At 39.3% G+C, this 25,588-nt stretch overlaps 1 protein-coding gene across 4 annotated transcripts; it reads left to right on the top strand.

The window, feature by feature from the left end:
- The first annotated feature begins 1,117 nt into the window (after positions 1-1,117).
- Positions 1,118-25,310, top strand: LOC110961193 (transmembrane protein 184B-like). 4 transcript variants are annotated; one of them, XM_022208721.2, is made up of 10 exons: positions 1,118-1,234; positions 5,081-5,314; positions 7,511-7,676; positions 15,338-15,428; positions 15,563-15,638; positions 16,268-16,359; positions 18,294-18,463; positions 19,383-19,577; positions 19,923-19,949; positions 21,272-25,310. In XM_022208721.2, the coding sequence occupies exons 2-10, from the start codon at positions 5,081-5,083 to the stop codon at positions 21,499-21,501; spliced, it is 1,281 nt and encodes a 426-aa protein (XP_022064413.2). In that variant the 5' UTR covers positions 1,118-1,234; the 3' UTR covers positions 21,502-25,310. The 4 variants fall into 4 exon arrangements, with proteins under 4 accessions (XP_022064413.2, XP_022064414.2, XP_022064412.2 ...); XM_022208720.2 differs by having other exon boundaries at positions 1,126-1,634; XM_051940935.1 differs by lacking the exon at positions 1,118-1,234 and adding an exon at positions 4,880-4,902.
- Positions 25,311-25,588: the final 278 nt, after the last annotated feature.

The following is a 25,588-nucleotide window of genomic DNA, read 5'->3' as shown; positions in this document are numbered from 1 at the left end:
AAAATCTTCATCTAAAGTCTTCCATTACAGATTTTTTTTTGTTAATTTTCAGTCTCTGCAGTATTTACAGCAGTGATATTGTGCTTATAAATGCTTCCTAGTGCTCCATGTATGACACAAATTGTTAAAGCAATTCCTGACAGCTGGGCTAGTCCTGATGTGAACACTTTTTTTTTTTTTTTTGTCTTAGTTAAATAAGTTCTGGTGCTGGGAACAGAGTTCATTTTTGTTGGCTACACAGCAGATTTGATTATAATTGGTTGTTTATTTGAGATATTGTGTAGAGTTATCTGATAATATCACCCTACTGATATTATTGGACCGATATTGGCATAAAATGTAATATCGGTCAATATTGTTATCGTTTTTGCCTATCATGAAAACTGATAATATAACGCCTGGATTTTGCCAGCATTTACAGGCATGCAAATGATGACATTGTCAAACTGCGTCATGAAATGTTTAATAGTGTCGCTTGCAGTGCCTGACTAACAATATGTCTGTGTTAGATATGTGATGATACCTAAAATTCGTTAACCCTTTGATGGGCAACATGGGTCAAAAGTGGCCCAAATTCAATGGAAAAATGGGTATTTCCTGACCAACACTGCATGAAAGGGTTGAATCGTTTGATATTGGAGTCGTAAATTGAGAGTTGGACAATATCGACACATCGGTTATTGGCTAAAAAGCTGATATCGGACATCCCTAGCATTGTGTTAATAGGATTCTAAGGAGTGAACATTTTCTCCTTATCAGCAACTGCATCTCTTCTCCAGGAGAGTTTAAAGGGTTGGGCACCCATATGATAGAATTTGTCTGAACAAACATTTACAAAGCACACCTTTACATGTGATTATTGCTATACAAACCGTCATAAAGTGGGTAATTTCAACTGAGGGACTAGCCTTCACTCACTGTACTGTGAAGAGTGGGCTGAGCATATAAAAAAAATTGGACCACCTTAGAGTACATCAAATTTTATAGTCATTGTACTCTTAAAAACCTCGAAAGTGGTGTAGTAATCAGCTTAACCTAAAAGATATTTCCATATGAACACAATGACCCAGCTGTCTGAAGTGACATCATGTTTAACGGCAAAGACCTGAGCGTGACAAAGGCGTGACTGCGCATGCCGAGAGCTGCTACTGTTGATACCGTGAAGTGCTGATGTTGATGTTGGTGATATAGCGGTGTGCGGTTCATCAGCGTCGGCTGGGGAAAAAAATTAAAGGTAGCACCAGTTATTAATTTCCCAGACATTTAACGTTGTAAATGAGCGTGTCGCCTTTTAAAGTCTCCTATATTTCTTAGTTTTGACTTTACGGGAAGACAGTGAGTTAGCGTTTGGCTAGGTAGCCTTGCTAACACTGGCTAGCAGCAGCAGCAGCAGCAGCGCTCGGCGTAGTTGAAGCTCAGCTGCCGACACTTAGCAGCTCTATACCGAGAGGGGAGGCGAGTTTCCGGGCTCCAGACAACGATGCAGTGATTTCATACGTGGCTGGCCGTCGTCTGGATGTTAAACGCCTGGCTAGGTAACTTTGTTTACACCGAAAAGATCGCGAACACTGGAGATGATGAGCTAAACTGATGCCCAGATTGAGCTCAGCGCAAATCAAACAACTGCAGAGGAGGTAAGGATGGAGTGAATGGAGACCATTTTACACTTTGCTCTATTTTGCTTTGTCAAAATCAGCAGCATTGGGGGTCAATACTATCTTAGAATTTTCATTTGATCTCACACTTTGTTTTAAGGTGTTTTGTGTGTACACAGATGTGAGGAGTAAAAGCTGGGAAACCCTCGTTCTTTGTGGGATTCGTTACAGGAATACTTGGGACTATTTGAATGACTTGTGGTAGCAGCTAAGTACCTCTGTTGTCTTCCCTGCCTCTTACTGAACACAGCAAGAGTGGCCTGATGAGCCTGGAGACTTATGGCCTATCACAAAGACCTCTGATTCATCAGTTGAGGTCAAAGTATAAAACATGTTTTGAAACGAGCCCACTGGTGCAGTCAGCAGGATTAATTTTGTTCTGACACACAAGGAACGACTGAGCTGATATTGTATTTGACTGTGTCTACTGTACCTCACACTAGATGCTTTGTGTACTTATTTTTAAGTATACACCAGCTTCACACTGCTATATAATCAGCATTGTGAATAAATTATAGATTTTCAGACTCGTAGACTCAGCAGCAGGTGAGTTATTATAATAAAAGTACCAAACTTTTGCTAAAGTTTGTTGTACAACTGTGCAGTGACAGTAAAGGCTTTCTATTCTGGGATAAATCTGAAGTCTTTCTCTCAAAATCAATGCACAGACTTATTTTTCACACTTCACTGACACAATAAGTCATTCAGTTAATGTTTTTATCCCCAAAGTAGACGATGGTGTCTATGGGGCTGCAAGAGAATACCTATCTGGTCGAAGAACTTTTATTTCCTCCAGTACTGTCCACAGAACAGGACTCTGCTCAGTCAGCAAGTCAGACCATCCTCATGCTTACGTCTCACAGTTTCTTGGCTGTCTGGCCGTCTGTAGCTTTAGACATCAACTCCTCCTTCTTACAGTTTGCGAAACACTTCCCCAACAGTAAACTGAATATCTTTGAGCTCTAGATAAAACATTTCTTATCTTGGGATTTTGGACATACTAATTGATTTATTTGAATATATCCTCACCGAACAACTAATCAATTAATTGAGAAAATAGTCAACAGATTAATCGATATCTAAAGTCATCGTTAGTTGTAGGTCTATGCCTTACTCTTATATGTGTATATCTGTTTGCTGCTTCTGTAATCATCCGAATTTAAAAAAAGAAAAAAAATTCTGGCTATGTCTATGGTATTTCTTCGAAACAGTCCGGACATATGGAACATTTTCTGTGCTGCCCTAGTTTCATTTTCTCACCATTTTTTGCCTTCTTAGTAAAGCATACCTCTCCTGTGTACATGACACACTGGTATGATTCCAGTTAATGCGTCGCCACAAGCTGATTGAGTCTTTGGCAAGTCGCATGAGTCATCCATGACAACGTTGTGCACTAACTTATATTTAGCCGGTGCACAGAGGGGTTTGACAGTGATTGTGAAATTAGTTTTCACTGTGAACGATTAGATTAGTGCCTTCCTGGAATCCACACCGAGACTCTGACGTAATTAGAGAGATGACAACGTGGAGGGATGTGATTTGATGATGATGATGGAGAATCTGTCTTGTGATGCTGTGAGCTCCGGTTTGGCCTGCCACATGTTTTAGTTTTCCAAATCAATGCCGTGTAATTACAAGACCTCTTGTTTTAATTTCAGTAAATCATTGTTCAAATTTCAGAGTACAGTATGGCAAATTTTACCATTAGATATGAGGAGCAAAACAGAAACTCAAAAAACACCTTTATCGATTTTCAGGTGTGCATTAGAGCTGAACAATTAAAAGATTTAACCCTGTAAGACCCAACTATATTAAAAAAATGAGAAAAAAGAAATATATATACACAGGAAAAAAATGAGCAAAAAAAATAAAACAAAAAATAAAATAATAATATATAAGCCCAAATATAGAAAAAATGGGCAATAAAATAAAAAATATATAGATAAAAGCAATAATAATATATAAACCCAAATATAGAAGAAATTGAGCAAAATATATGTGTGTGTGTATATAATAGAAAATACTATTTAAAAAAAAAAACTGATTTCTGCAACAGTGGGTTTTACAGGGTAAAAATTGTAATTTAACGTTCTTGTTGTCCTCATTTACAGGCACCAAAAAATTGTTCACTTGTCTGAAAAAAAACCCCACAAAAATTCAGCTAAAAATTCCCCAAATTTATAAAAAGAAATTTGCAGTCTTCAAGAAGAAAATTCCAAAAATTCCTTAAAAGATTCCCTTGAAAGTTTTATTTTGAAAAAAAATCCCCAAATATACCAAGAAATAATAATTTCAAAAATAAGTAAAAATTGTAAATATTTTCAAAAAATGCATAAAAATCTGCCAAAAAATCCTAAAAATATCTACTGTGATTGCAGATATATCAGTAAAAATTCCAATATTTTTTAAAAATTTCCCAAAAATGGTAAAAATGTGGAAGTTTTCACTGTAAAATTGTATTTTTTTCCCACATTTTCAAACTTTAAAACAGTTCAATTTGACCTGCTGAATGACATCACGGTTAAGACAAGGCTGCAATTTAGAATGTACAATATGCAGCTTGTCAGACTCCAGGTTTAAAGTGGGTTCAAATGGTTTTACTAATTCATGCCATCCTGTGTGTGTGACAGTCACATGACGGGTAGTAATGTGTCTTGAAATGGCAATCATAATTGCAGCAAGAAAAATCTCAGTTACATATTTTCCCCAAATGATTCTAACCTAGTGTGCAATTGTGTGAGGTTACTTTCTGTTTTATGTCAAGAATCTGCCTTATTACAGCTGTCTGAAGGCCTAGTCGTGTTCAGCCTGCACCTCCATGCTGATTTGTGGAAATGTGTTTTACTATTCTAAAGAGACATGTTTGTGTGTAGCATCATTTCTGGTTACGCTACACACACACACACACACACACACACACACACACACACACACACACACTAATGCATAATGCCCTGAGCAGAGCAGACAGAAAAAATGAGGAGAAACTGGGTCAGCAGATCTCAGCTCATTGCTGTCATACACTGTCTTTTAGGGATTTCCAGCTCCACCTCCACATCTTGATGTGTGTGGTTTTTACCCTCTTTACCAGCCTTCTCTTTTCACTCCCTGTTTGATCTCGCATCATCTGTCTATCCGCACAATCTCTTTTGCGCTTCCGATGTGTGCACTGTCCTACTTTGCTCTGCTCTGCATCTTTTTCTGTTTTCTCCTACCGACATCAGCGGATGCCGGATTTGAGATTTAGGTCCGAGACTGTGCAGCCCTGCTGGCATGCATTTACACATTACAGTGTTTTATTCAGGCTTTATAACATGGGCCATGAGCTTCTGCAGGTGTATGCTGATTGTTGACAGCTAGCAAATATATAAAATGTGTAGGTTAAATAATAAACTCTCCTCTACATCTTTGATTTTTTCATACAGATGAGTCAGCTTTGGTGGCGAGCCAAACGCCTGTCGGAGAGCCTGGGAAATGACTCTCCTAATGGCCTCCCCCTGGGGTCTCCAGCCACTGTGGCCCCACAAGGATCCAACTCCTCTTGGGTGTCCGAAGCCCCGGTGGTCACTCTACAGGAGCCCATTTTCCTCATGACCTCTACCGCCCAGACGATATCAGGATTTTTTGTTTGGACAGCTCTTCTGATCACATGTCACCAGGTAAGGAGAGCATTTGGAGTTTGAAGATGTTTTAGAGGTCAGTAGGTTCCAGCTTAACTCAAAGCTCCAAGATTTCAGGTTACTGAAAAGACTAAGCTGAACTATTTGCAGCCAAAATATGGCCTGGTATCATTAAACACAACATTCAAACCCTGCCTGCTAACATGGTGTATGTGGCTTAACACAAAGTGTAAATAAGTAGTTGAATGTTACCTTTTCCCACAGCGTCTGATCAATCTTGTTTCCATGCTGGCGATACTTTATAATTACAAGCAGGGATGTCTGATACTGGCTTTTTTGCCAGCAACCGATATGCCGATATTGACCAACTCTCAATTTCCGATATGGATATCAACCGTTACCGATATGTTGTCTTGGAAATAATTGCAAATCACAGACATGTTGTTAGTCTGCCACAGAAAGCTTGTTATTGCAGCCACACTTCTGTTTACACGTTTCATGATGCAGTTTGATCATGTGATCATTAACTCGCTCGTAAATGCCAGCGAAATCCAGGCATTATTTTATCAGTTTTCATGATAGGCAAAAAAAAATCCGATAGCGATATTGATCGATATTACATTTTTATGCCAGTATTGAAAATGGGAAAATGAGCATGGTGCTCAGTCAAACATGAAGCGGACACATTCAAAGACCGAATCAGATTAACAGAAAGGACCGCCTGTCTCACAGGGACTAAGAGTTTTTAGGTTTGAGGTTTATCCCAGAGTAAGATGGAATTCTCATTTAAGATCTACTCAGATTATCCCACACTGTAAACATTTCATATAAATACTACCTCTCAGATGCATACCTACAGCTTCTGTTTTATATTTGGGCATTTTGTGAGTTTATTTGATAACTGACAGCAGAGAGCTAACAGGAAATATAAGGAGACAGAATTGAGGAACGACAACAAAAATGTTCCTGACAGGATGTGAAGTGCGGATTCATGAAAACCCCAAGGCATGCTCAGTCTGATTGATTGATAAGGAGCTCTGAAACCTGCCCCAGAATGTGACACTTTACTGTGGATGTCGGGAAAGACCTCAGTGAACCCGGCTTTACTGCTGCTTAACTGTTTTATGTTTTAGTTTCTGTTGTGACATCAACAGCGGTGTTCAAAATAAAAAAAATGCGAGGAGTGAATGTTGCTCAGTGTTAGTAGTGCTGTTTCCCTTGTTTGTTTTCTTTAGTTTATCTGCTCTCATGTTGCACTGAAGTTCAGTCAGTGTGCCTTTTTTCATGTGAGGGAGCTTTATTCTACTCGCAGATGGATGGTTTGTCTTCCAGTGTTTGCTGATGCTCTTTACATTCAAGGTTAAAGAATAGCCTTCTGTCACTTTAGCAACAGGTGCTCCCAGCTCATCAAAGAGCAGGAGGTGTGTGTGCATGTGTGCGTGCGTGTGTGTGTGCATGCAAGGAGGGTCACCTAGCAACAAAGCCTGTGAGTGCACAGTCTCATTTGTTGCGCTGTCACCCGCTGTTTGCAGTTTTACAAAAGGTGTGTCTGTTTACAGGCCAGGAAAGGTGATAGGTGGGGACGTTGTGTAAGTGGAAAGGAGCCGGATGGAGCAGACAGAGGTGCCGGTGACAAAGGCCCACCCTGTGCTTCCTTTGCTTCCTGCCGTCTGCTGCCCTGAATAGGAGTGATAAAAGCTCAGTATCGGTTACCTGAACCCGCCCCACGTGTTTCTGCAAGCTCCCAACACTCCAGCATCTAACTTGAGCTGCATATAGGTTTCATGAGGAAGCAATTAGTTTCAGCCAACTTGTTGATCGAGCACAGGAGTTTCAAACATGCGGCCCACGGGCCAAAACCAGCCCTCCAGAAGGTCCAATCTGGCCCTTAAAGTGTAAAAGTTTTCTCTTTTGATTATCTAGAAGCAGTAGCTCTATTGTAAATCCAGAGCCCAGATGACTCAATACAATATTATAAAGACAAAACGTTAATGACTGCTCCCACTAGCAGTGTATGAAGGGGTAAAATTACACAGAATTGTTAAGATAATTAAAGAATATGTCGTGACTGGTCAAGAATCATCCATAGATATGGACATATAATTATATTATGGTGTAATAATGTGTGATATCTACTCATATTGTTTACTTATTGCCTGCCTCTGTTAGATATTTATGCACTGTGTAAAGTATGGTCCTGCATTTACTTTTTTCTCCCCTCTTTCTTCTTTTTAGATCTACATGCACCTACGTTACTACAGCTCTCCAAATGAGCAGAGGCACATAGTTCGGATCCTCTTCATAGTCCCCATCTACGCCTTCGACTCCTGGCTCAGCCTTCTTTTCTTCACCAACGAGGAATATTACGTGTACTTCGACACAGTCCGAGATTGCTACGAAGGTGAGTGGACAAAGGACCACGCAACAATAAAGTGGCTGCTGACTTGTCTATCGTGCACACAAGGTCACCGTTCACCACAGAGACGAGAGAAAGTTTTCCTTTTCACTGTGTGTTTTGACTCCCAGTAGAAATACGGGTGTGAGAATTTATGTGTTGTGATACTCCAGCGGCAGATGGCCTCGGCAGTGTCTTCGCTTACAAAGGTTCCCATCTTTGTTCTCACGTCTCCGTGGCCTGTTGGGATTGCAGGGGAGGGGAGACCTGTTTCCTAGCAACTGTGTGAAAACGAGCAAATCCTTGAGAAAGCATTTCGCATGTAAGCAGTTAAAACCTAACCACGCTAACAGCCTGTAATGTATGCAATGTCACTGGAATGTCCCGGAGTATTCATGGTGAATTTGAGGGAAAAAAGATCAGATAAGATGAGACAAATCTTTATTAATTCTGAGGAAAGTTCTACCGTCTTTAGCAAACAGTTACATAACGTGGTGTGGTTATATTAATGGAGGTTTACTTTTATATTCCATCATCATCTCATGTACTTTGTTAGGACGACTGCTCGTGATGGGCATTTGTCATCATTTTCCAAAAAAGGCGGACAGACTGAAAATGTTTCATAACTTGAAGTGATCTGCAAGGATGAGTGGCAGAAAATTCCTAAATCAAGAACAGAAAGACTTTTAGTGTCTATAAATCGGGTTTGCCATCTCTGATATCTAAGTGGAAAGTGCTGACTTCAATTACAGTTTGTACCATAAATGAAAGGCTGGAAGGGTTGTATTTGCTTTTTTCACTTTAAAACAATTAGCAAAATATGTAATTTACCTGTAGATGCTGCAGTTTTGAAATATATCTGTACTGTTTATTACTGCTGCTGTTCTAATATAGAGTGCCCTTTAACCCTCCTGTTGTCTTCATTTACGGGCACCAAAAATATTGTTTCCTTGCCTTTTTTTTTTTTTTTCCTTTTTTTTGTCTGCAAGTCCGCTCAAAAATGACACCAACCACTCATGGTGCCACTGCTTAAGCTTCATGTGCAATTTTTTTTTTTCTTCTTTGTGACTGTGACCATCACCGGCCCTCATGGCAAATTAACCTATCATGTTTATTTCAAGCTGTTTTCTACATTATGCCATTGAGGGCTGTGCACACCCAAGTGAAACATAAAACAAACACAGGACAGACAGAAAGGTGAGGCATAGACAGTGTTCTCAGAGAAAAGGTGCATTTTTTTTGTTTGTACTCTTTAATTCACACCTTAAAACCATTTACAAATCTAAAACCCTTCACAAACACCTAATACGACAAAGTCCCAACTGGATCAATCATGAAGATGTCAGGAGGCCACAAGAAGGATCGATAGAGCAGAGTGAGATCCACAGACACTAACCCAGCAACCTCCACTGACTCAGCAACCGGAGGAACACACTCTATTGAGTTTTGGTAGGTGCCGGTGTGGTGGGTCTGGCATGCATGAAAACCTCCACCAAAAGGAGGGAGCTGTCCCCTCCAGCCCAAGGAGGTCCACCCAGCCCCCCGCAGGAGCCACCAAGCGGAGACCCAGCCCAGGAGCCCGGGGCGACCCCCCCCCCGACACAGCCAGAGCCCCAAGGCCCGCGCAGCAGAACGGGCCATAGCGGACCCCCACGGCACCCCTCCTCCCCCTCAGCCCCCCAAGCCCCCCCACCCCATCCCACACCCGCCCTCCCATCCCACACCCATCCCCCGCCCCACCCCCCAGGGGGAGGGCGGAAGGCAGGAGAAGGAGGGGGAGGAGGAGACGACAAGAAAGGAGAGGACAGGCAGCAGAGCGGGAAGACGAGGGGGAGGGAGGAGGGAGGGGGCGAGGGAGAGGGGGCAAGGAGGCGGAGGAAGACGGGAGGAGGGAGGCGAGGGGGGAAAAAGGCAAGGAGGAGGAGGGGGAGAGGAGAGGGTACCACGGGGCACCCAGAGACCCACCAGGCCGGAACCGCAACCCCTAGCCGAAGAGCAACAGGCCATGCCGGAACAGCGCCGCCCCGAGCCCCCGGGCAACACCCCCGCACAGCACCCGCCGCGGGCACCGGGAGACGGCTGAGACGCATTGCGACCCAGCAGAGACCCGGGGGGCAGCGCCCGATCCAGACGGCCGCCAGGCCACCACAAGCGCCAAGGGAACCACGGGAGGCCAACGACACCACACAAAGCGGCCACCCCCATGAAGAGAACACGACAGGCGACCCAGCCCGACCGGGCGCCAGACCCAGACGACCGCCGGGCCGCCATCCACGACATTTTTAGTCGCAGATGGCGACCCGGCGGGCGCCCAAACCAGGCACCCGACCGAGCCGAACCGCCCACCATGCCCCCCCACAGAAGCAGCCACCCCGCAGGACGCCACCAGCCCCCACGACCCCCGGCCCCCGAGGCGACCCGGCGCCCGCCCAAACCGAGCGCCGCCCGGGGAACAAGGCCAACCACACCGAGCCACAGGGGACAGCACCTGGAAGATTAGCCAAGCATGCAGTAACACCAAGCTAGCCATTCATGCATATAGATAGAGGATCCTGGGGAGTTGTTGACTGTAAGTTGTCGTTGATACGGCCCGCTCGATCCTGCTGACAGCGACTGGGTTCCTAACTGAAGACAATCATTAGTTACACAATGCCAACATACATAAGCAGCAACATATATTGGGGTGATGTGGTGGTTTTCGCTAACAGGCAGAGTCAGGTTACCAGGTTTAAGTTAAGGTAGTTAACATACGGTGACCATGTTTGTATAAAATTTAACAACTGATTTTTATTTGAAGCAGAGATTTTCTCCATTGAAATGTGATTTATTAGGAGGTTCAACCAGAGATTAATGTTCAGAGATTGCTTATTTTTCCAGTTAACAAGGATTGTTTTTTTGGCAATGGCGAGGGCTACAAGTAAGGATTGAGATTGTTTGCGTGGTAGGTCCGTTGTTGTTAAGTCGCCAAGTAAACACAGACTTGGAGATAGAGGAATCCTGCAGTTTAAGATAGCGGAAAGTTTTTCTGAGACGTTGGTCCAGAAATTTTTTACGGGGGTGCACAGCCATAGAGCATGAAAATAAGTATCAGCAGTGTTCTGGGAGCACTGGAGACAGATGTCGGAGTCGGAGAATCCCATTTTGTTCATCATATATTGAGTAATATGTGTTCTATGGAGGATTTTGTATTGGATGAGTTGTAAGTTTGTGTATTTTGTCATTTTAAATGCATTATCGCAAATTTGAGTCCAGAAGTCTGGTTCCGGAGATATAGATAGATCTGACTCCCATTTAGAGATGGGTAAATGTATTGTATCAGTGCTTAAGAGTAACTTATATATTTTAGAGAGGGTTTTAGTTGTTGTCGGAGAAAGCTTTATGATTGCTTCAGCTAATGCCGGCGGCCGGAGCGTGCTTTGAAGTGTTGGGATTCGTTTCTTAATAATATTTTTAACTTGAAGATAATGTAAAAAATTCCCGTTTTTTATTTTGTATTTTTGAAGCAAGTTTGTATAGGACATGAACGTATTATCTGAAAAGAGGTGGTGGAGATGTGTGATTCCATTCTGCTCCCAAACAGCTAAATGGAGCGGCTGATTGTTAACTTGAAAATCAGGGTTGTACCAAATGGGAGAAAACTTACAGGGCTCCAATTTAGAGTTTGCAATTTCTAATGCCTTCCACCAAGCGGTCAAGGTGGAGGAAATCATTGGGTTTTTAAAACAGTTATGTCGTTTGATGGATGTTGTAATAAAGAGTATGTCTGAAAGTTTGATGCTATTGCAATCCTTCTGTTCTAATTCTAACCAACAGTTGGCATCTACGGTAGGTTGTGTCCATAGAATAAGATATTGTAGCTGGTTAGCTAAATAATAATGCATAAAATTTGGTGCTTCTAGACCTCCTTCGGCTTTGCTTTTCTGAAGAGTAGATAGACTGATTTTTGCTTTTTTATTATTCCAGTAAAATTTTGTGATAGCCGAGTCCAGCGACTGGAACCAGTTGGACGTTGGTTTGAATGGAATCATTGCAAAGAAGTAATTTATTTTTGGTAGGATTTTCATTTTGATAGTAGCTATTCGTCCCATAAGAGATATAGGGAGATTGTTCCAGCGCTGTAGGTCATTGGTGATGTTATCCAGTAATGGGGAAAAATTTAAGTGAGCTAATTCAGATAATTTAGGTGAAATTTTTATGCCTAAGTATTTTTAGTTGCCTGTAGGGAAAGAGTAGTGAGGGTCCTGGTCTGCAAGACTCCATGAATTTTCTGTGATCGGAAGTAATGTTGATTTTGTCCAATTTATGGAATAATCTGATAACTCTGAAAATGTAGTTATTAAATTAAATACTTCCCTTAATGAAATAGCCGGTTCTTCTAAATAAAGTAATATATCATCTGCGTATAAATTAATTTTGTGTTCTGTTGCCCCAGAGCGGATTCCTTGGATCCTGACATCCTGGCGCACAGCTGTTGCCAACGGCTCAATGAATATCGCAAATAACAAAGGAGAGAGTGGACAGCCCTGTCTGGTGCCTCTCTGTAAGGTGAAAGTCTTTGAGGCGATTCCATTAGTGGTGACAGTAGCTTTGGGAGAATCATATAGTGCTGATACCCAGTGAATAAATGACTCTCCAAAGCCAAGCTTATTTAGAACAGCAAAGAGGAAGGACCAGTTAACTTTGTCAAAGGCTTTTTCTGCATCCAACGATATGATAACTGCCTTTTTGTCCTGCCGCTGTGACATGTTAATCAAATTTAAGAGCCTTCTTACGTTGTTGGTAGAGTGTCGACCTTTAATAAAGCCGGTTTGATCATTATGAATAATTGTTGAAATTACTGTCTCTAGTCTAGATGCCAAGGCCTTTGCAATAATTTTAATGTCGGTGTTAATTAGTGATATCGGGCGATAACTTGACGGAAGGGTCGGGTCTTTATCTGGTTTTAATAAAAGTTTAATTGCTGCTGTGTTCATGTGAGGCCGTATGTGACCACTGGTTTTAATTTCTGTTACTAATCTAAAAAACAGTGGAGCCAGCGTTGACCAGAAGTGCTTCAGAAATTCGGCCGGAAAACCGTCTGGACCTGGTGCCTTACCATTAGGTATACTGTCTAGAGCACTGGACAGCTCATTTATGGAGTATTGACTTGATATTGTTTCCTTGTCTGAAAACAATCCAAAACTTCTGCAAAAAATTCCCCAAATTTCTAAAAATTTGCAAAACCTTCAGGAAGAAAATCTGAATAATTCCTTAAAAGTTTCGCTTAAAAGTTGTATTTTTTTTTAAATTGCCAAGAAAATTCTTGTAAATATTTTCAAAAAATGAGTAAAAATCTTCCCAAAAAATCCTTAAAATATCTAAAGTGATTACAGATATATATCAGTAAAATTTGTAATATTTTCTTTAAGTACATTCACATAAAAAGCAACCAAAATCCAGTGAAATTCGCTGGATTGTGTTTGATTTTTTTTGTGAATGTTCTTAAGAAACATTTTTATCATTTCTTTTTTTCCACCAAAAAATGTTCAAAGATTTCCCAAAAATGTTGAAAATATGAACATCAGAAGTTATGAAGCTGTGAAAATATATTTTTTTTTTCCACATTTTCAAACTTTAAAACGGGTCAAATTTGACTCGCAAGACAACACAAGGGTTAAGGCACATGTTAAAAAGGAACTAAATTCCTCTTACTTGTGTTTTCCCACTCAGTTGAGTTCATATTACATAAAGAATATGAAAATACAACTTCCTGTTTGTGGTAGTAGAACCAGACAACTAGTTTTATTAGGACACAGTATTGATGTGAAAGGCCTTCAGTCAAGGATCTACATTAATTCCTAAAACATGTATGTGTTGTTTTTTTACCTTGCTGCTGTTGTATTTTTCTTTAAAATTTCACATTAACCTTACAAACAAATTGTCCATCCATTTCAAGCTAGTGTCTGCACATTTTAGAGTGAAAGACTACTTTAAGTCAGCGACACAGACAAAGCCAGCACCGTGCATATTGTTCTGGTGGTGGAGTCAGCGTGCTGTAATCACAGGCTTACTTTTAAGCTGAGCCACTTTGAACAGCAAGATTCCAGATTTTTATTTGCCGTTTGTGTGCAAACAGACAGTTTAGGCACAGCGGAAGTCTCTCTTGAAGTGGAGAAAAAAACAAATCTCCAAAGCACTCTGTAAGAGGAATAAAATAGAAAGAGTAAAATAGAGGATATTGCACATGTAGAGGATAAAATACGGCCTCAGAGAGAGCTGGTATCTGTGGGTTACCTTTATTTTACTCTAACACCTGAGGCAGCAGACCAAAAACATTCTGCTCACTCAGGGACACCAATTACTCCGATCAGTCTGCAGTCCAGTCAGGTTTATTTAAATTGCATGTTACGTCTTATCAAAACAGTCAATAAAAGATTGACCCGTAAAGAGGATATGATGTAACAGCCCTGCATGCTTTTTTGAGAGCAGCTGTCTAAATGTCAAAAGGAAAGCAGATGCATTTTCTCAGTAGATTAGCAGAATTTTTCCATTTGTATTTTCCTTTGATAGCAGATGATGAATTATACCGTACCTGTGATGATGGTTATAGCTTTCTCATTTTAAGCAGGTTTAAAATGCAGAGCTAGAGAGGGGTCATCGGTCTGAAACCGTGCATAAATAAAGTGATGATGTTTGTTCAGACTGTCCCTGAAATCCGGCATGTTGCTGCAAAAGCAAACCGTGTAACTGGCTCCATTGATCAGGTTGAGTACATATGATAGGGCTACACAGAGTAACACTGAAGCAGTGACACTGCAGTATGCACATGTGCATCAGTCACATTGCAAGAAGTGCAATGATAAGTAAGGTAAATTCATTTAAACACGTGCTGCAAAAACATATTTTGGAAGCCAGAGTTAGATCTACATGATAAAGGTTTCAAACAGCTTTTTAAAAATACATTTTTCCTCTTTCTATGCAGATATGCTCCCCTACAAAGTCCCCCAATCATTCTAAAATGGTTCATTCTTTCCAAATAATTACTCTAGTTTTTTTTCCTGGCACAGAAAAACATCGTATTAGAATGTCAGTTTTTCTCAACATCCTGCTGCCTTATGCAAGATTACTGTTGGGTAGTAAATATTGCAGTCTGACCCATTTCTATTTTCTGGGAGATTGCCGCGATCCCTTCTCTGGAATTTGCTTTCCTTAATGATGTTTATCTCTCTTCACTAGAGATCCTTACACCTCACTTATCATCGTCCAGTCATTTTGTAACTGTGCTGATCTCCATTACTGAACTCGCTGTCTCAGAATCACAAGCTCAGAAGTTATAACACTCTAGAAACCGTGGTCACTGCTACAGCCGTTATTTGTGTTTGGATGATGTTTCCATCCCGTCGTCGTATAAATGCAGCCAGTCTGCTCTAAGGTTCATGACTGATTCCTGGCAGGATGGAGCAGTTTACTATTTATTAAAATTATTATCTTTCTATCTAATGAAGTGCTGAACTTATCAGCACTTACAATTTCTTTTTTTTTATTCTTTATTTTACCAGGTAAGCTCAGTTGAGAACAATTTCTCATTTATGATGGTGACCTGGCAAATTTAACATAAATTGTGTCTTGGCTGCTTGATAGAAACTTACTTTACTGACATAACTTGTTTTCTCTGTGGTCTTTTTCAGCCTTTGTCATCTACAACTTCCTGAGTCTTTGCTACGAGTATCTGGGAGGAGAGAGCGCCATCATGGCTGAAATCAGAGGGAAACCTATTGAGTAAGTCTTTTATGCTGTCATCTTCCCAGTCTATTTCTCTCTGATATAATCATTTTCTTAAATAATGTTATCTTAAGACAGCCTGTATACATTCCCGGTTATTTTGACCTGTTTTCACTTTCACTTCACTTTAGGTCGAGCTGCATGTATGGGACCTGCTGTCTGTGGGGCAAAACCTACTCAATTGGTTTCCTCCGGTTTTGCAAACAGGTACCGATTCCTTCCATGGATCCTGCATTTTACGGGGTTTAACCGTTAGAGCCTGACTGATGCATTTTGTGTCTAAATCCACATCCCCATATCATACACATTGGCAAACATAGCACATACATAACCCTCATGTCTTTCCCTGTGATGCCTGTGGCTTGTCTATTGGCTGAAGTGTTGATGAGGGCATTTAATCATCGTTACGACCTGCACACAGCTTTGTGTCTGTCATATTACTTGTAATCTCCTTATTGCACAGATACAAGAAACACAAATAGTACATTTATTCAGTTCATGTGTCTGACTGAGCTTCTGGTGTTTGGGGCTTCCAGGAACATACAAGCTGTAATACAGAGCATAGATTTACTTCAGCTTTGGCCTTTACTGGAGATATGGAACCTCCAAACATGAGACATAAATGCCAAATGCTTCGCCTTTGGAATAGACTGTTTTAGTGTTGTGCTTTATAGACTGTCACAGTCATGTTAGTGTTAATGCATCTTTTATGGCGTCAGTATGATGATCTAGTTCATATTCATTTCCATATGTTATGAGAATCTCCTTTAAAATTTCAATCACTGCATGTGTTTCCACCACACTGACTGTTACGTCTTTCACTCTTGCTTCCTCAGGCGACTCTCCAGTTCTGTGTAGTGAAACCTCTGATGGCGGTGATCACTGTCATTCTTCAGGCCTTTGGGAAATACAGAGATGGAGACTTCAAGTAAGTTTCCACAGCAGCTTCCCTGCTGTCATTCACAGCAGAAACATCTCCCTGAGCAGCGTTTCACGTGTGCCGACTCACTGTGCTGTGCCATTAAACTGTAGACAGTGACCAGGTTCAACCCAAAGTCTTTTTGGACAATAATGGCTGAGCAGCTTTGGATGAACTTTTTCAAAATATGTAAAGTCTTTTGTTTGGATTATTTTAGGCAAAAAGATTTAGATTTTTCAAACGGATATTAGAATTCGATTCACAATATACTATTTTTAAGTCCTTCTTAAGTAAAATTTTCACTATGCAATAGATTTATAACGCGATGAAGCCTTACCACCTGAGACAATCAAAAGTGATCAAAAATCGCACACGAAGGATGGCGTGACTTTGTCAAACCATTGACATGACAGTTTCAGCTCTGGGTTTGACACGCTGCCTAACATGTATCCTAAAGTGCAGCCCTAGTAACCTGCTAGTTGGATTGTTTGAATTGTGATTAAAATCTGTGAGATTAAAAAAAAAAAACACGATTTGAAATTGCAGTATAATATAGGTGTTGGGACATTACTCTGAAATCTCTACTGTAAAAAAAGTATATATTGTTTTGCCTTTCTGCAGTTCAAATCACCGGCTTTTGAAAGAAATAGAAGACTTATACAATTAACCCTTTAAGCTTCAGTGTACCGCCGGCGGTACACCTACTAATTTGCATAGGAATTTCAAGAATGTCCGACGGGTGCAAACGCGATTATACAAACACTATACGCCGATGGAAAGCTTAGATTCTCATGAATCCGCCGGTATAAACCACTTTCAGATGCGATTACCACAGCGGGTGAGAAAAACACATTTGTCCGATAAAAACAAATATCCATCCATCCGTTCTCTATACACGGCTTCAAAGCACACAGCGCGACTCACATTTCCGGGTTTATTATTACACACAAAAAAAAAGATTCCACAAAAAACGGCCATAATCCAACCTTTTACATCAGATGACACAAGCCAGTAAACTATTTTGTCCAAAACATGTCCTGAAGTCGGTATAAAATCCCCGAATCGGTCATTTTCAAGGAAATGCACCTCCCGATGCGCGTCCAATATTCCCCGTATTTTTCGTAATTTTTTTATTTAAAAATAGAATATTAGCGATTTTTTTGTACTGAAAACGGCTGGAATTGACTGAAGCTTAAAGGGTTAACAGCATCCTACACAAAGCAGTATTTAGTATGGCACAGGAGTGCCATAATAAGAAATGAATTTGTTAAAAAATAAAGAAATTAATGTGTAAATATAAAGAGGAATAAATAAAAAATGAATTTCTTAAAAAATAAAAATGTGTAAATATAAAGAGTAATAAATAAAAGATTAAATAAAAAATAATTTGTTTAAAAATAAGGAAATAAATGTGCAAATATAAAGACGAATAAATTAAAAAATTATAAGGAAATATAAAGGTAAATTTAGTCTTTGCTTTTCCCTTTTCGCTTTGTTTTTTTCTTTTGTTTTCCTTATGTTATTGCTTTTTCCAAGGAAAAGGGGAAAAGCAAAGACGAAACTTACCTTTGTATTTCCTTCTTTTTTATTGAATCATTTATTTTTTATGCATTTATATTTACACATTTATTTCCTTATTTTTAACAGATTTATTTTTTTAAATTTTATTCCTCTTCATATTTACACATTTATTTCCTTTTTTTGAAACGGATTTGTAGTTTTTTGTCCCTCTTTATATTTACACATTTATTTCCTTATTTTTTTTTAACAGATTTATCTTTTGTTATGGCTCTCCTGTGATTCCATAATCATGTAGCTTCATATTAGTTATAAATCAGTGTTGCTGGTTTGATGCTTAGTATAAAAGGTCACAGGTTGTCTATCCTGTGACATGTGATTTGCTCACAGCATCTCTGTTTCTGTGATGTTTTTTTTCACTCCAGCGTGGCTAGCGGCTACCTGTATGTCACCATTATCTACAACATCTCTGTCAGCCTGTCGCTCTACGCTCTCTTCCTCTTCTACTTTGCCACACGTGAGCTGCTCATCCCTTACAACCCCGTGCTCAAATTCTTCATGGTCAAGTCGGTCATCTTTCTCTCCTTCTGGCAGGGTAAGAACACCACATGTTGAATTTATTACTTACGACTTTCACTTGAAGCTTCCTTAGCTCCGTAATTGGTTCGTTAAAGCAACTGCAACAATGGCAAAGACAAGTGAAGCAAGCATTGTTTGTTGGCACGAGAAAGACTCCTACTTTATCTGATAAGCCAACAGTTCCACTTTTTGTGAGAAGTGATTTCTTTGAGTTCTGGGTTTCTGGTAATGCATGGATTTAAAATAGCTTTTGAAGCATCACTTAAGCCCCTTTTAGACATGCACTGCTTTCCATTGTCCTAATCTGATCCCACCTCAGTGCGTTGGCTTCATGTCTGATTAAGTACCCAGCTCACTATTGTGTAAAAGTCGTGATGGCAGTCATCAACAGACAGGCACACACAAACTTCGAGTTGGGTAAAGAAATTCAGCGAAGGCCTTTTTTTCCATTTCAACACCATAACTGGTCCAGATATGACATAACAGGGAGATAAAAAGCATAATTTGCTTCACAAAATCCTACAACACCCCTCTCCTTGACTTTTTTTTGACAATTTTACATCTATTTCGAACTTAAATGCTCATAAAGATAAATCGAATCCAAGTTTAGAACATTAACAGGAGCCAGATTTAGTTTGTTGCATTTTTTTGTGTTCCTCTGATTTTAATAAATGCCTGCAGATGAGACAGCAGAGAAAGACAGTTGTGCCCATTTAAACGCATTAAACACAGCAGTAACTTTATTAATCACTCATAATTATAAATTATTCTTGATATGGAGACAGGATTAGTCAGAATCTCAGAACAAGTCACACTGTGCAGTTGTCTTAGCAGAATGCCATCACTTTAACACAATAATAAAGCTCCAAATTGTCTCTGTTTTCTGATTTTTTTTTTTTTTTTTAATTTTTCATATATATGTTTATTTGCTTCAGGGATGCTATTGGCCATCCTGGAGAAGTGTGGTGCCATTCCCCAGATCAGCTCTGCCGACTTCTCTGTGGGCGAGGGAACAGTTGCTGCAGGCTACCAGAACTTCATCATCTGCATAGAGATGTTCTTTGCTGCTATCGCTTTGCGCCATGCCTTCACCTACAAGGTCTACATGGACAAAAGGCTGGACTCGTATGGTACGTGGCGTGAGCGAGAATGTGTGGAGGTTTGTGTAATTGAAGGTTTAAGACTGAAAAGTTAAAGCAAACAGTGTAGGTATTGGATATGAGAGTCTGTATGTTACAGTTTTCACGTACACGGGGTACAGGACGGTCTGATGCCTGACGTCTTTCAGAACTGATCTAAACTGGTCTCCCTCTTTGTGCATCTCCCTTTTGACACTGATTCCTATCTTTAACAGTAATATTTCAAATCGTTCTCTTTTCTACTGCTCTGGTTTTCTATTCCTTCATTTTTATCTGAACGTTCTTCTCTCCCTTGTCTTTCCTCGTCTCATTTCTCTCTCTTCGCTGCACTCAAAGGCTCATTTCCTATCTATGGACAGTACGGTAGGTCTGATGTCAGCTGTGTTCTGTCTGTTTCTGCCACAGTTCTGGATGTTAAAATGCTTTTGTCAACTGTTGGTGTTTTGTGGTGAAGTCCATTACTTTTACATCTGTGGTCGTGCACTTTTCAGCTCAGCATGAATTCATTTTACGTCTTTAAAACTGTTCTTTTAAGTTATTTTTTGTTCCTTTTTAGCCTTTTTATAGCGGAAATGTGGGGAGAAAAGTGGGGGAAAGGCATGCAACAAGTGACCATGAGTCAGATTTCAAACCAATGGCCGAGTCATCAGGACCTATAGACCCTATTTATTGGTCTCCAGCTCAACCTGTTCAGATATCCAGGCACCTTACGTCTTTAAATTTTTAAATATCCAGTGTAATGCTTTTATTACTACTGCTAATGTTATCATTAGGTACGAAATAATGAGTATTTTGCTGTCTTGTTTTGTTTCCTTGCATTTCTTTTGCACTCAGTTAAGTCAGTCTTGGATCGTTTCGTCTTTCCATCTCTACTGGCAGAATGTGGTTCAGTCTATGGTGGTCCTCCCTCTTTTTCATTCTCTTAAACATTGTCCTGTTTGCTAAACACACAAAGAGAGAAAAAATGTAGGACAATATCTGAAGAAAGATGAATTAGTAAAATACACTGATGTTCATTGTTCACCTGCCCAGTGGTGCTATTTTGTCTAACAAGTGCTTTTGAAACATCAGACTAACGTGAACCACCCATTGTTGTTACTCCTCCAAGGGACGCGGCAGAGTTATGTGACGATCGGCGTACGTTTGTCCATCTGTCTGTCTGTCTGTCTGTCTGTGCGCAACATTACTCAAAAACAGAATGATGGATTTGGATGAAATTTTTAGGGACGGTCAAAAATGACACAAGGACCGCCTTATTAGATTTTGACAATAATTAGTTCACGTGGTTCGGTATCCGTACAGAATGTAGACGTGCATAACACACACCTGTGCTCAGCGCAGCATCATTTTGTTTGTAGGTACATCTATATTAAATGGCCACATTCTGTAGTGCCGTGATTATGAATTTTTAAGATTTGAGCCGTTGCTAATCACACGACTGAGCAGCCTTGGTGGAGTACTTTATTATGTAATATGCATGTCTTCATTTATGGAACATATTTTTTCTTCCATCCTACTGATTACATTCTGTTAAATAATATTTCTTGCAACATTACAAAGACTTATTTGGAAAACTCACCTGACGTGTGTTTTTCCCCTCAATTATTTGTCGTCCCTCCAGCCTCATCTTTTCAGTTTAGCCTCTTCTTTTTAATAATATTCCGATCTTTCCATGCCACCACTAGGTCGCTGTGCCCCTATGAAGAGCATCTCCAGCAGCCTGAAGGAGACCATGAACCCAGGGGACATGGTCCAGGATGCCATCCATAACTTCTCCCCGGCTTATCAGCAGTACACCCAGCAGTCTACACTGGAGCGAGGCGGGGGGCCACCCCTGTCCCGCAGCCACAGCAACCTCAGCACCCGCGGGGACAATGAAAAGACCCTTCTGCTCAGCTCTGACGACGAGTTCTGAGAGTCAAACACACTCCTGTAGACCACATTCAGTTTTTAGCAGTCAAATCAGATCTTTTGTTTCAAGTTTAACATAGAAGATCAGATTTTTTTTTTTTTTTTTTTTTAACATTTAGATAATAAGAAAAGATCCACTGTAAGTTAAATGGAGGTGTGAGGGAGTGCTTTGTGAGATTGGAGATGTTACAAATGAAGTGAGGGAGGAGCGAGGTTGGGAACATTGGATTCTTTCAGTGGCCGAGCTGTTATTTGTGTTGATGTCATAGTTGTGGTTTTGGGCCATTTCTGATATCTGTGGAATATCGATCAGTACAAATAATCGTGCCTGCATATAGCATCTTAATATTGCACTTTAGACTCTACGGCAAAAAAAAAAATGCTATATATAAGCTAGAGAAAATAAGTGCCATCTTCATCTGACACACACGGCCTCTTTAACATGGAATCACAGGAGTGCCATTGTAAAAGATAAATCTGTTGAAAAATAAGGAAATGTGTAAATATAGAGAGGAATAAAATTTTAAAAATAAATCTGATCAAAAATAAGGAAATAAATGTGTAAATATAGAGAGGAATAAAATTTTAAAAATAAATCTGATCAAAAATAAGGAAATAAATGTGTAAATATAGAGAGGAATACAATTTTAAAAATAAATCTGATCAAAAATAAGGAAATGTGTGAATATGAAGAGGAATAAAATAAAAAAAAATCTTTTAAAAAATAAGGATAATCGTGTTAATATAAAGAGGAATATTTTTTGAAATCTGATGAAAAATAAGGAATTAAATGTGTAAATATAAAGAGGACCAAAATAGAAAAAATATGTTAAAAAATAAGGCAGTAAATGTGTAAATATAAAGAGGACTAAATAAAAGAATAAAAATAAATAAATCTGTTAAAAATAAGGAAATTAATGTGCAAATATAAAGGAATAAATAAAAAATATGGAAATAAAGGTAATTTTGTCTTTGCTTTTCCCTTTGTTTTTTCCTTTTGTTTTTCCTGTTTGTCAATGACAAACAGGAAAAACAAAAGGAAAAAACAAAGGGAAAAGCAAAGACAAATTACCTTTATATTTCCATATTTTTAAATGAATTAATGTATTTTTTTATTTCTGTATATTTAGACATTTATTTCCTTATTAACAGATTTATTTTTCATTTATTCCTCTTTATAGTTACACATTTATTTCCTTATTTTTAACAGATTTTTAAAAATGTATTCTTTTATTTATTCCTCTTTCTTATTTGTTTTAACAGATGTATCTTTCATTATGGCACTCCTGTGATTACATACTTTAATTCTTCAGTTTTTATATCAGCTCTCAACCCATACGCCTCTTCACCCCTCTGCCAACTCTAACTGAAACTTTGCCAAATTTGGGGAGCAGTACTCTGTCCTCCACTAATGAGACATTGTCTTAAAGTTCAGGATTGATTTATATTCAAACAAAGTACAGGAGCCTTTGAGCTGCTGAGTTCATTTTAATATATGATCACAAATAACTATTTTATTTAAATGTCGTACGGCCTTGCAGGTAAGACTCATTTAAAGAATATTGTTATGAATATACTGTGTAATTTATCATTATTGTTGTGGGATCATTTGAGCGAGTGAAGCTGAAGTGTAATAGTTGTGACTCCAGCTGCGATGTTTGTGCAGCACTGAGGGAACAGCTGTAGGAGAGATTTTCATGTGGGCCGAGGGGACTGACAGAAGGACAACGCCCACACAGATTACAGATTACTGAAGAAGCAACACTTTTCCCACAGAGTCGGCCCAGCTGTGATGCGCTGTGGATCGTAATCTCATAATTATTTGGTATTACGTGCAGCACAGATCAGGGCTGCCTCTGCTGGTATGATTTGTAACGGCAACAGTAGTGATTGAGTCAGGACTAAGAAGGTCATGGAAAGATGTGTTCATGGAGGCATTCTGAGTATACATTATATCCACACACACAATAAGAACATATACTTGATTTTTTGGGGCATTTTTTTATGCACTATATTTGGAGGGTTGCAAAAAGCAGTGATTTGTGCTAGAATAGGGAAAAGCTGGCCAGACATCTTTTTTTCTGATGTTTTTCCAAAAGGTGATGGCATCGATGTTTGAGTTAATTGTTCTTATGTTTGCAGCAGATGTTTTACACATGACCAGTATACTGTATAACTTGCTTGTGGTTGTGATCCTAAATGTTTAAAGGCAGAGGTTGGGAGCAAAAAAAAATAGAGGAACTTCTATGGCAGGGGTGTCAAACTCATTTTAGTTCAGGGGCAACATTCAGCCCAGGTTGATCTCCAGTGGGCCGGACCAGTCAAATCAGAGCATAATAACCTTTAAATAACAACAACTCCAAATTTTTCCTCTGTTTTAGTGCAAAAAAGTACATTCTGGAAGTGTACACATTTAAGGAATTATCTTTTTACAGAACATTATGAACAACCTGAAATTTCTGAAGAAAAATAAGTTACATTTCAGCAACATTATGCCTCAGTTTATCATTTACAAATTACAACTTATAGATCACAGAGTGTCTAGAAAGGAACAAAACATTTAGTCACAGGTACCTGGAACTGAGCGATATTGTATTTGATGATCGAAATGACAAAAACAAAATATTACAAAAATCAGATGCAAAATGACAAAAATATGAGACAAAGACACAAAACAAAACAAAAAAGAGACAAAACTAGCAAAGCGACAAAACTGAGACAAAAAATTACACAAATGACACAAGACCAAAAGTGTCAGAAGCGAGAAAAAAAACAAAAAAGTAGACTAACAGTGCAAGTGAGACAAAAAGGAAACACAAAATGACAAAAACAAGAAACAAAACGACAATAACATAAGACAAATGACAAAGGTCAGACAAAAAACAACAAAATAAGACAAAACATTACAAAAATGAGACACAAAAGAACAATGAGAATCTCGTATTTTAATTTATGGTGAAAACAGCTTGTCATGGTCTGGAAACTATTTAAAATTTACAGTCTTATAAATTTACAATTTGCAGTTAGTCTTCTCTGTAACTTTTACACTTTACAGAGTCGTCCCACGGGCCGGATTGGACCCTCTGGAGGGCCAGTTTTGGCCCACGGTCCGCATGTTTGACACCCCAGTTCTGTGGAAATGTCACATTATCCTGCCTCTAAATGTGCATTTTCTGTTTGCTGTATTGATTGCACAATCTGGATAGATTCTACAGAGTGACAGTCCTTGTGAGGAATGAATGTACCGGTAGTCTTAAAGAAAAATGAACAGCCAAATTGACCTGTGCCCTCTCAGTTTGATTTATGATCAGGGAGTTGTTTTGAGTTGGTAGAATAATGAGAGTATTTGTTCAGTTGTTAACCCTTCAGCCAAAACGAACGCATTGCGGATCTTCAGTTAAAGTCGAGGTTTGTTCTATTGACTAAGTGGTGGTATTGAAAATTTGAAATTCACTGCCTTATACTTTCAATCCTCTTCATTCAAACTTCTATCAAATGATAGTTTTGATACGATGTTAAAAAGCTGGATGTTATTTCCAAAGCTGAACACAAACTTAAATGGAAAAACAAAATGCTGTAAATAGAATCAAACTAAGCACCGCTGCAGAACATTAAAGGTGATGACTGTAATGGCATCACTTGTATAGTGCTTTGTTTGAATATTTTTGTGTTTTAATAATCTCATTTCGTATATACTCTTATTTTATTCTTCGTTGTATACTTTTTCATTTGTATATTGGTAATATCACATGTTTTGATGCTATGCTGGTTTCTGTTGGTGTTGCAAAAGAAATAAAATGCAAATGAAAAGTATTCGTCAGCTTGTGAACACAACCGGCATCATCACAGCAAACGGGACATTTTGCAATATTTCTACTTTAATTTTGCATAGATTTCACTTTTAGAAATAGCTAGGAGCAATCAGGGAAATGGAAAACCTTGGAACCAGTTGCTGCATAAGTTAATTCAGTACTATGCAGTGTGTGGGAGATATGCAGGTTTACAAAGGTCCTCCACAGAGGACAAATTTGAACTTCTGGTTGTCAGGAGGTTGAAGTACATTTTAAACCATTGAAGTCTGGTGTCCTCTA

This window comes from Acanthochromis polyacanthus, chromosome 21 (genome assembly GCF_021347895.1).
Source record: "Acanthochromis polyacanthus isolate Apoly-LR-REF ecotype Palm Island chromosome 21, KAUST_Apoly_ChrSc, whole genome shotgun sequence".
Classification (NCBI taxonomy): domain Eukaryota; kingdom Metazoa; phylum Chordata; class Actinopteri; family Pomacentridae; genus Acanthochromis; species Acanthochromis polyacanthus.
Note: the sequence above shows the minus strand (reverse complement) of the source record. Positions and strands in the feature narration are given on the sequence as shown.

What these genes read in the sequence shown, in the direction of transcription:
- LOC110961193 (XM_022208721.2), top strand. Translation starts at nt 5,081, where the DNA reads ATGAGTCAGCTTTGGTGGCGAGCCAAACGCCTGTCGGAGAGCCTGGGA. An exon ending in TTCTGATCACATGTCACCAG is followed by an intron (nt 5,315 to 7,510) that starts GTAAGGAGAGCA and finishes TCTTCTTTTTAG; the next exon opens with ATCTACATGCACCTACGTTA. An exon ending in CTTTCTCTCCTTCTGGCAGG is followed by an intron (nt 18,464 to 19,382) that starts GTAAGAACACCA and finishes TATTTGCTTCAG; the next exon opens with GGATGCTATTGGCCATCCTG.